Genomic DNA, 11,145 nt, shown 5'->3' with positions numbered 1-11,145 from the left:
ATGGGAGGAAATCAAACCCAGATTAAATTCATCCTGTTAGGAATTACAGACAGCCCTCGTGCACAGACCCCTCTGTTCGTGTTGTTTCTGTTGATTTACATAGTCACTCTGGTGGGGAACGTTGGCATTATCTCATTGGTTCGGGTGTCTCCCAGCCTTCACACCCCCATGTACTTCTTCCTCACCCATTTTGCCTTCATGGACATCTGCTATTCCACAGTCATCTCCCCCAGGATGCTGGCAGACCTCTTATCAGAGGACAAAACCATTTCTTTCACTGCCTGCATGATGCAGTACCTCATCTTTGCTTTCTTTGCTATTAGTGAGTGTTACCTGCTGGCCACGATGGCCTATGACCGGCACGTTGCCATCTGCCAGCCCCTGCTCTATGTGACCATCATCTCCAGCCGTGTCTGCTGGCAGCTGGTAGCATCATCCTACCTATTCGCCTTCCTCAGTGCCATCATCTACACATGGTGTGTGTTTGGAGGTTCCTTCTGTGGTCCCAACCGCATTGACCACTTCTTCTGTGATGTTGTCCCTGTTCTAAAGCTCGTGTGCTCTGACACCCACAGCAGTGAGATGGTCATCTTTGCCTTTGTCACCATCAATGTGGTGGGCACGAGCATGTTCATTTTGCTCTCCTACATCTCTATCATCTGCACAGTGCTGAGGATGTGCTCAGCACAGAGCAGGGCCAGAGCCTTCCACACCTGCACCTCCCATTTGATGGCGGTTTCCTTATTCTTTGGGTCAGCATTCTTCATGTACCTACAACCTTCTTCTAGCCACAGAAGCCTGGATAAGGTGGCCTCCATCTTCTACGCCGTGGTCACTCCCATGCTCAACCCATTCATCTACAGCCTGAGGAACAAGGAGGTGAAGTGGGCTCTTGTGGACTGCAAGAGCAGGTTTTTCAACCACTGGCAACATAGAAGAGTTTTATCATTAAGGACATGAAGATTTCATGCAATGTCAGACAGCCTATGAGGCACTGAAGCAATGGGATTTTCCACTAATCCTCATGATTCTATGTAGTTTCTTCCACAGTTCATGCACAAAAGTCACTGACATTATTGAATGTGAAATAGCCCCACAAATCACTTCCTTCTTTCTTAGATGGATATCAAGAGGAACCTCAACCTTCAAATAACTTCACAGTCACCACCTTGTATGAAGAAATTTCCCTGAATTATCCCAGGCCTCTTTTCCTCACAGGAAACATCAATCAGCTTCATTGAGTTACAACTCTTGTCATTCATAAACATGTGTTTCTCTTGCAAGATTCTTGACCTTGTCCCTCAGCTCCAATAAAATTCCTCACTCTTACCTGTGAGCTCTTTATTAAAGCTGCTGGGGTGGGAGGGAACAGGAAGTGCAGTTTTACATTTGCTGGCTGAGAAAGAGTCAGAGAAAAGGCTTCAAAAGATTCTTTGCATTTGTTTGTGCCTTTCAAAGAGCAGAAGTTGGTGGGAATCCACCTTTCAAGCTGCTCCATTCAATATGAAGGGGAATTCCTCCCCAGGCTGCAGCTTCAGACTGAGTTTCACCTCAAGGAAGAAATTGTTGACTTAATTAATTCATTGTAACTAATGTCAGGATGGTTAATGCATATAATTATGTTACTTTAATAATAATATAATTAATAATATAGGCTGAACTGTGCTAACACCACCCAGTGTTAAGTACAATTGGGGCACATCAAGGGGTCCTCCTATTCATCCTAAGCGCCCTATGCTTACATGGAGAGATACATGGAATTCCAGCTGGAGATAAGCACCCATATCCCTTTAGCATGAGCTGGGCATGAACAAGCACAAAAGGAAAAGGATGTATTTCATTGACAAATGAAGCCTGTGGCTCGTTTCCGTAGATGAAAGACCATCTTGAGCACAGAATTGCTGGTAACTGAGAGCTGTATGTGTCTCAAAGAAGCCAACACACACTGGTGTGGGATAATAACTTTCCTTTGCCTGTTTGAGTGGGAATTAACTTATATTGAGAAAGTATATGGATGGTGAGCAGGGTCTTTTGTGTGCTCTGGCAAAGCACAGCAAGAGAGGAGATGTTGCCTTAGGTCTCAGGGAAATGTGGTTTCTACCTGTGGCCAATGATGGAGACAAGAAAAAATGTCATTAAATGCTGAAGAACTTAAGAGGACCTTTGATATTAGACAGCTTCCTTGAAAAGATTCACCATAACATGTTTTCCTACTTCTTGTTACATGGATATCTTGGCTTAAATTATATGTATAGAATCACAGAGCCACAGGAATCCCAAGCTGGACCTCAAAGGATCATCTGATCCAATCTTTTGTGGGAAAGGGAGCCTAGATGAGCAGTGTGATGTGTAGGGCTCATCCCTGGTTGATGAATTACCCCACTCTGCTGTCCTTATTTCCTCTTGGGATTCAGGAAGTTTCCAAAGCAGAGACACCTGAAATGCTTAAAGGTTTACCCACACTTGGTGCTACATTCCTAAGGGAGGCCTGGATTGCCATAGTCTTGTGTGTGATGGATCCAAACCAGGGAACTGTCCAGGGGAGGCACAATTGTCAGTTCCAGCAATACAAGAAACAGGCCTCAGGTTTTGGAAATACGTTTTATACTGAGAGCATCATTGCATGATTCTGCTTCAGTCATTGCAGGGGAAAGGGTCTACACAATGCAGAAACTCCTGCTGGAGACACAAAATGCACACACGAAATATATATCAGATTTCATCTCGATCAAAGTATAATATTACACTTGGGAGAGAAGAAAGCACTATGGACCAGAGAATGACACTTGTATATAATGTTCAGTTCTTTACCCTATTGCCCTCACGGAGAACACTAGCTCCTATTCTGCCCATGCAGGAACATGTTCCAAATAGAGAGGGACAGTCAGAGCAGTGAGCACTGTTGTCTATGAAGGATGATAGCTCTGCTCTGCAGGAGCCTGGGGACTGCCACAGGGTTTGTATCGTTCATCTCTTTAAACAGAGCCAAAGGGGACACCACAGTGAGCAGGGACCATCCCACAGTACCTGAACTACAGAAATATGGCAGGAACAGAGACCTGGGCCAAGTTCAGACAAGACTCCAGAGCATCAGGAAATCTGGTGATGATGAGGCAGGTCCAAGACCAAAACAAGACCCAGATGAAGTAAGTCCCCTGGTCAGCATCAGGTCCAGCAATGGCCATGGAAACCCATTAGGAGACCTAGGTCACCATCAAAGAATTTCCTAAGTGTGCACAACTCCTTCTAAACTGGAAACCACAATGCCTCTGATAAAACCCAACCTCCCTGGAGTGAGCTTAAATAGAGATGGGGGCAATTGGGCAGAGGGTGGGGATGGAGCCCCAGCTGAGGCTGCTCAAGGGGATAAAGGCCTATTAGTTCAGCCTGGCACAAGTCATCATTGCCTGGAAATGCCCTTTTCTCACCCTTGAGTACAGTGGAAGGCCAGAGTCACCAACTCAGCTGCAGGACATCCAGGCACTGCATGTGGATAATCCCACTGGGGATGGAAAACTGGGCTCTCAAGTGTGCACAGAGGGAAAAGAGCAGCTCCAGAGATGGAGTCACTTGTGCTTCATGTGCCATTTTGCGCCCTCTATAAGATCTGAAATGTCCCTAAAATCCATTCTCATTTTGTTGGCAAGGTCAAACTAAATTCTTTGCATAGTCCACAAGTATGTCAGAAGCATCCTATGAGCCCTCATCACTGCTGCTGTGCAGCTGTGCTCAGGCATGGCTCATCCATGCCATGTCTCTCAGATGCCCAAGCACCACAATGCCTTTCAGAGGTGATTTCACACCCTTTGCTTTTCCTTCTCTTTGTTTTCCTCTGCTAAAGCATGAGCAGCCCTGGAGGCTTCCTCCCAGGAGAGCACATGCAACTGTATTTACAGCCCCAGCACCACAAGCTGGGCTCTTGCAGTCTGGCAGGAGCTCACCTCTCTTCACATCAGGAGCTGAACAGAGCTGATGCTGGCACCTGGATGTTCTCTGCTGCACTGGGGATAAACACTGGGCTCCCATCACTTGGTGGTAGAGAAAAGACAAAGGAGGTAACACCAACACAAAGCAGAGCTTCACCTGCACTGAGGCAGTGGGCTTGCTTCTGCATGTCCTTGTGTCCTCTTCAGTAAAGCTGTGCCAGAGAACAGCCTTACCAATGTGGGTTTTCTTCATAAGAAGGGGGAGCAATGTCTTATATAGGTTTTTTTCTATTAGACAGGTAGCTAAAGCAAGATGCACTGATTTATTTGATACTTAAATGAGAATTAATTTTATTCTGTTATACAGAAATGCAACATTTCAAATTGTCAGCAGAATACACTCACTAATAAATCAGCCTTTAGAATAAACTTGTTATAACATCAACTCCTTTTTTAAGGCAAGAAACTGAATGCCCATTTGTTTAGGATACTTTATTGTGCTGGAGCTCAGGAAAGTATAAATCATGAATTTAACAATGTCAATGTTATTTATTGTAAATGATCTCAACCAGTTCCTTAAATGTGATTTGGTGACTGGAATGATAATCAAAAGCCAAAGGAAAATGTCTGTAGGTAATGCATGTGTAAGCTGGGCTTTCACTGGGACTGAGAAATCCTCTTGCTCCACATTTATGTGCAATGCTGTGAGGATCTTCTGAGGTGTCTTCTGACACAAATTTCCTTCACATTGCAAGTGATTAAAGATCTGATTCTTTGTTCAAACACATGTGCTTGACTAAATCCATAGCTTTAATTGTCCCAGCATAGAAAAATTAAAATGCCATTCACTGCTTCAACAAACTCCCTGTTCTGTTCTGAATACCTCATCTGAAAAACAGAACACATATATATGTATGTCTATTTGGTTAGAAAGTATATTGGAATAATAGAAAATGTAACAGGTACAGCTGTCATTGATTGCAGATAGATATGGTCCAGATCTGAATCTCCATTTTTGATCAGTTTGATGTTTCTCTTCCTTTTGCCTCAGCAGGGAACACCTGGTCATGGCCGGAAATCACACACAGATTGAATTCATCCTGTTGGGAATTACAGACAGACCATGTGCACAAACTCCTCTTTTTGTCTTCTTTCTTTTGATCTACATTGTCACTCTGGTGGGGAACGTTGGCATTATCACATTGGTTCGGGTGTCTCCCAGCCTCCACACCCCCATGTACTTCTTCCTCACCCAGTTTGCCTTCGTTGACATCTGCTATTCCACAGTCATCTCCCCCAGGATGCTGGCAGACCTCTTATCAGAGGACAAAACCATTTCTTTCACTGCCTGCATGATGCAGTTCTTCACCTTTGCTTTCTTTGGTATTAGTGAGTGTCACCTGCTGGCCATGATGGCCTACGACCGGCACGTTGCCATCTGCCAGCCCCTGCTCTATGTGACCATCATCTCCAGCCGTGTCTGCTGGCAGCTGGTAGCATCATCCTACCTATTCGCCTTCCTCAGTGCCATCGCCTACACATGGAGCGTGTTTGGAGGTTCCTTCTGTGGTCCCAACCGCATTGACCACTTCTTCTGTGATGAAGTTCCTGTGCTAAAGCTTGTGTGCTCTGACACCCACAGCAGTGAGACGGTCATCTTTGCCTTTCTCACTATCAACGAGGTGGGTACAATTGTGGTCATTTTGCTCTCCTACGTCTCTATCATTCGCACAGTGCTGAGGATGTGCTCAGCACAGAGCAGGGCCAGAGCCTTCCACACCTGCGCATCCCATTTGATGGCTGTATCCATGTACTTTGGGCCAGCATTCTTCATGTACCTACAGCCTCCATCTAGTCACAGGAGTCTGGATAAAGTGGTTTCCATCTTCTACACAGTGGTCACCCCCATGCTCAACCCATTCATCTACAGCCTGAGGAACAAAGAGGTGAAGGGGGCTCTGGTCAAGTGTGGGAGGAGACTGTTCAACCATAGGCAACTGAGACGAGTTCTTTCATCCAGAACATACATAGGATGATGCTACCGGCTGTCAGTTCACATACAGTGTGAAAGCCTATGGGGCACTGAAATACTGAGATTTTCCAGTGATACTCATGACTTTATCGAAGTTCTTCTGCAGGTCTTACACAAAAAGTCAATGACAGTATTGAATGAGAAACAGACCCTCAATATCACACCATTCTTGGAAGAAAACAAGAGGTGACTGAGCTTCAAACTTCATTTCTCTTCACAGTCCCCAGCCTGGAGGAAGAAATTACCCTCAATTATCCCAGGCATCATTTCCACACAGGAAGCTCCAATGAGCTTCATTGAGTTACAACTTTTGTCATTCATAAACATGTGTTTCTCTTGCAAGATCCTTGACCTTGTCCCTCAGCTCCAATAAAATTCCTCACTCTTACCTGTGAGCTCTTTATTAAAGCTGCTGGGGTGGGAGGGAACAGGAAGTGCAGTTTTACATTTGCTTGCTGAGAAAGAGTAAGAGAAAAGGTTTCAAAAGTTTCATTGCATTTGTTTGTGCCTTTCAAAGAGCAGAAGCTAATGGGAATCAAGGTCTAAGCTGGGACTTTGAATATGTCGTGGTTTAAACCAAATCCTCACAGTACTCTCACTCATTCCCCCCCTTGCTCCCCCAACTCCCGGAGAGTTAGGAAGGAGAATCCAAAGAATGTAGGCCCCGTGGGTTGAGATAAGAACAGTTTAATTGCTAAGGCACAACACAAATCACTACTGCCATTACTACTACAAATAATAATGATAAAGCCAATAACATCCGAAAAGAATACAACACCCCACCAGCCACCGACCCATAACTCACCCCAACCCTGCCCAGACGAGCACCAACCAATACCTCTTACATTTCCCTTCAGAGCTCCACCTCTCCTGCTCTCTCCCCCAGTTGCATCCTGGGCATCACGTGCTATGGTATGGAATACCTCATTGGCTAGCCTGGGTCAGGTGTCCTGTCTCTCCTTCCTCCTGGCCTCCCCTCCTCCCCAGCACAGCATGTGCTCAGAAAAGGCCTTGAACAAAAACACCCCCAAAACATGCTCACTATCAGCAACTGTTTCCAGCCCAGAACTCAAACCACAGCAGTGCACCAGCCACAAGAAGGAGAAAAATGACTGCTACTGCTGAACCCAGGACATTATCCACCCTTATTCCATACCATTCACGTCATGCCCAGATCCCACATTTCCAATACACCATCACTCTTAAGTCCACCCCTCAATCATGAGTCAATCTCTGTGTTGCATCTCTGGACTGATGGCCTGAAGTATCTGGGCCCACCAGGCTCAAAATCATTCACCATCCCCTTCAGCAGTTCTACAGCTTGCTGCTGGGGACTCCATACAGCTGCCTTCCACTTCCAATGCTTCCAAAGCACAGGAGGGGCCCAGTGGACCAGATACTCGTCCATACCGTCCCACATGCCCTTCCACTCATGACTGTCCAGCCTTGGGGACAGTCTCCTGGTGCCCCTATATCCTTGTCTAACCCTAGACAAGACCCAAACCTGACTCTGCTTAACTTTTGGGATCAGACAAAATGGCCGTGGGTAGAACACACTCTGTGTGTGTGCCACCATGCTGATCCCTAACACAATCAGCAGGCAGGTCCCAAGAGCACCCAAAAGCCATTCATAACCATCAGAACTCTCAGCTGCTCCTGCTGCACTTGTCACTGGGGCTGATGTAGCTGCCGTGCTTGCCAGCTCTCCCACCACCAGCTTCTCTTCTCCCGAGTCCGGATCTTCCTCCTCTGCCTTGCTGGGAAGTGCTGCCTGGTCTCCTGCATCCTGCTGGGGGTTGGCGGGTGACTTCCGGGGAATACTCTCAGTTGTCACAGGGTCCGGAACGGCCGCAGGACTCAGCTCTTCCGGTGCCTGCTCCCCCTGCTTGGCTACTGCCCCTCTCTGCTCCTCTGCCGCCTCCCCTGGATGCTCTGCTACAGCCGTTTGGTTCCCAGGGCTGCTCTCTCTGGCAGCCTCAGCTGGTGCTGCCGGCTCCTGGGGCTGCTCCTTCCTGGCTTCACGCAGCCTCACACAGACGGAGGCGAGGACAAGGGCAAGGATGGTGAAGAGCAGCGGGACGGCCTGGTACAAGTCCACGGCCATGTCCATCCCCCCCTGCTGCCGGAGCCCCACCGTATTACAAGTCATTGCTGTAAAGTACAGTGAAACAAAAACTTTAGCCCAAGCCCCATGATTGTTAAACACAAATACATCTAATCCATACACAAAGTACCTGGCAAAATCCTGAAACTGTGAGATCCAGAGAAAACCTCTGAGAGCCAATAAATCAGCATTGTGATGAGTGACTATAAATCTGCTCAGATCTGTTGTTATCTCAACCCCTCGTGACCCACGTTGGGTGCCAAAAAGAACTGTCATGGTTTAAACCAAGTCCACACACAGCTCATTCACTCACTCCCCCTATCGCTTCCCCATCTCCTGGAGATTAGGAAGGAGAATCCAAAGAATGTAGCCCCCACGGGTTGAGATAAGCACAGTTTAATAGCTAAGGCACAACACAAATCACTACTGCCATTACTACTACAAAGAATAATGATAAAGCCAATAACAAGTGAAAAGAATACAACACCTCACCAGCCACCAACCCATAACTCACCCCACCCTGCCTGACCGAGCACCGACCGATACCTCCTCCATCCCCCCAGAGCTCAGCCCTTCCGGGTCTCTCCCGGTTACATCCTGGGTATGACGTGCTATGGTATGGAATACCTCTTTGGCTAGCCTGGGTCAGGTGTCCTGTCTCTGCTTCCTCCCTGGCAGAGCATGAGCTCAGAAAAGGCCTTGGACAAACCAAATATTGGAGCAGTAACTCAAAACATACTTGCTATCAGCAACCGTTCCCAGCCCGAAAGTCAAACCACAGAACTGCACCAGCTACCAAGGAGGAGAACAATGACTGCTACTGCTCAAACCAGGACACCCACCTACTCAAAAACATTCTACAATTACATTTAGGAAATGGAGGTGATACTAATGACCAGAGAATAACACTTGAGCATAAAGTTCAAGTGATTACTCTAATTCTCTCACTGAATAGACTCTCTCCTATTTTGCCCATGCATGGATATGGTCTGGATGGAGAGGGACTGGCAGAACAGTGAGCACTGGCTGGGCTGTTGGGTGCAGAGGTTGATAGATTCTATCCTGCAGGAGGCTGGAGAGTACCACAGGGGTTTATCTCCCTAACCTATCTAAACTGAACAGAAGGAGAGCACCACGGTGTGCAGGGACCATAACACAGTACCTGAGCAAGAGAAGTAGGGCAGGAACAGAGACCTGGGCCAAGTGCAGCCCAGACAAGCAAGCTGGGGATTACAAGACAGGTCCACAACCAAGCCAAAACAGATCAAATCAATCCCCTGGTCAGGTTTAAGTCCAGCATTTGCTAGGAAAGTCCATGAGCAAACCTAGGTCTAAGGATCATCAACGGATTTCATAGGTGTGCACACCTCCTGCTAAACCAGAAATCCTCAAGTATAGTCCAACCACCTTGGCCTGAGCTTAAATAGAGATGTTGGGAAAATGGGCAGAGGGTGAGGATGGAGCACCAGCTGAGGCTGCTCAGGGGGATAACGGCCTGGGACAATTCATCAATGCCTCAAACTGCCCATTTCTCACCCTTCAATACAGTGGAAGCCCAGAGTCAGCAGCTCAACTGTTGGACATCCAGGCACTGCATGTGGATAACCCCAGTGGGGATGGAAAACTGGACTGTCAAGTGTGCACAGAGGGAAAAGAGCAGCTCCAGAGATGGAGTCACTTGTGCTTCATGTCCCTTTTGAGAACTGTGTGCAAGATCTGGAATGTCTCTCAACCCATTCTCATTGTGTCAGTCTGTTCAGACCAAAACATTTGCATGGCCCACAAGTATGTCAGAAGCATCCTATGAGCCCTCATCACTGCTGCTGTGCAGCTGTGCTCAGGCATGGCTCATCCATGCCATGTCTCTCAGATGCCCAAGCACCACAATGCCTTTCAGAGGTGATTTCACACCCTTTGCTTTTCCTTCTCTTTGTTTTCCTCTGCTAAAGCATGAGCAGCCCTGGAGGCTTCCTCCCAGGAGAGCACATGCAACTGTATTTACAGCCCCAGCACCACAAGCTGGGCTCTTGCAGTCTGGCAGGAGCTCACCTCTCTTCACATCAGGAGCTGAACAGAGCTGATGCTGGCACCTGGATGTTCTCTGCTGCACTGGGGATAAACCCTTGGCTCCCATCACTCTGTGGCAGAAGGAAGGCACAGGAGGTAACACCAACACAAAGCACAGCCTCACCTGCACTGGGGCAGTGGGCTTGCTTCTGCATGTCCTTGGATCGTCTTTAGGAAAGCTGTGTCAGAAAACAGTCTTACCTATGTGGGTTTTCTTTATAAGAAGAGGGAGTAATGTCTTTTACAGGTTGGTTTGCATTTACAGACGAAGCTCAAGCAAGATGCACTGAATTACTCAAGAGTTAAATGAGGATGTATCTTTGTAACCTAGAGCATATTGTGTCTTTCAAAGTATTATCCCAGAAACTGCAAAAAAATGTCACTTTTTTTCCAATGCAACATTATTATGTTTTCTCCACGAAAGTTGTTTTTGGTTGTTTTTTTTTTTTTGTGAGGTGATACATAATGCATGCTCAAACCTGCTGAGGTATGTTACAGCCTGCTTGGGTGGAATCAGGATTTGGATGTGGATGACACAACTTCTGAGCAAAACTTGGTCCATGAACTCACAAAGAATGCTTTGGTCTGTTGTAGTGCAAGGTAGAGGAACTGAAAGCACACCTTGAAGTGGCCAAATGTGGAAAGGATGAGAAAATCTGTTGTGCCATGAAGATCCTAGACGGACTGCAGTAATAAGATGTGTGGGTGGAAATGAGAGTTAACTGAGCTTGATCTGAATGCTAATGTAGCTGTAAGTAGGGTTGACCTGATTTCTGCTGAATGGATAGGAAATGCACTTATACAACTTACATGATTCTTAAAACAAGGAAGAAATTAATTTTTAAAATTCTATGTGATACACTTATCATGCCCCCAAATATCACAGGATTTTGAATAGTTCGGCTTAAATCACTTATTTTGAAAAAGTTAACTTCTAAGTCAAAACTTGCCTTGTTGATTCTTGTTCTCTGTGAAGGCCTTTTCATTAATTCTTTCTTTCCACAGCTGGATTCACA

At 46.5% G+C, this 11,145-nt stretch overlaps 1 protein-coding gene across 1 annotated transcript; it reads left to right on the top strand.

The window, feature by feature from the left end:
- Positions 1–5,962, top strand: LOC117436468 (olfactory receptor 1020-like). Its single transcript, XM_034064529.1, has 3 exons — positions 1–894; positions 1,414–1,440; positions 5,417–5,962. Exons 1-3 carry the CDS (start codon positions 1–3, stop codon positions 5,960–5,962), a joined length of 1,467 nt encoding a protein of 488 aa, XP_033920420.1.
- The last annotated feature ends 5,183 nt before the right edge of the window (positions 5,963–11,145 follow it).

Source organism: Melopsittacus undulatus, chromosome 7 (genome assembly GCF_012275295.1).
Source record: "Melopsittacus undulatus isolate bMelUnd1 chromosome 7, bMelUnd1.mat.Z, whole genome shotgun sequence".
Taxonomy (NCBI): domain Eukaryota; kingdom Metazoa; phylum Chordata; class Aves; order Psittaciformes; family Psittaculidae; genus Melopsittacus; species Melopsittacus undulatus.
The sequence above is the reverse complement of the archived record's forward strand: the minus strand, read 5'-3'. Positions and strand labels throughout refer to the sequence as shown.

What these genes read in the sequence shown, in the direction of transcription:
- LOC117436468 (XM_034064529.1), top strand. Translation starts at nt 1, where the DNA reads ATGGGAGGAAATCAAACCCAGATTAAATTCATCCTGTTAGGAATTACA. An exon ending in AGGAGGTGAAGTGGGCTCTT is followed by an intron (nt 895 to 1,413) that starts GTGGACTGCAAG and finishes AAAGAGTCAGAG; the next exon opens with AAAAGGCTTCAAAAGATTCT. An exon ending in TTCAAAAGATTCTTTGCATT is followed by an intron (nt 1,441 to 5,416) that starts TGTTTGTGCCTT and finishes GTCTGCTGGCAG; the next exon opens with CTGGTAGCATCATCCTACCT.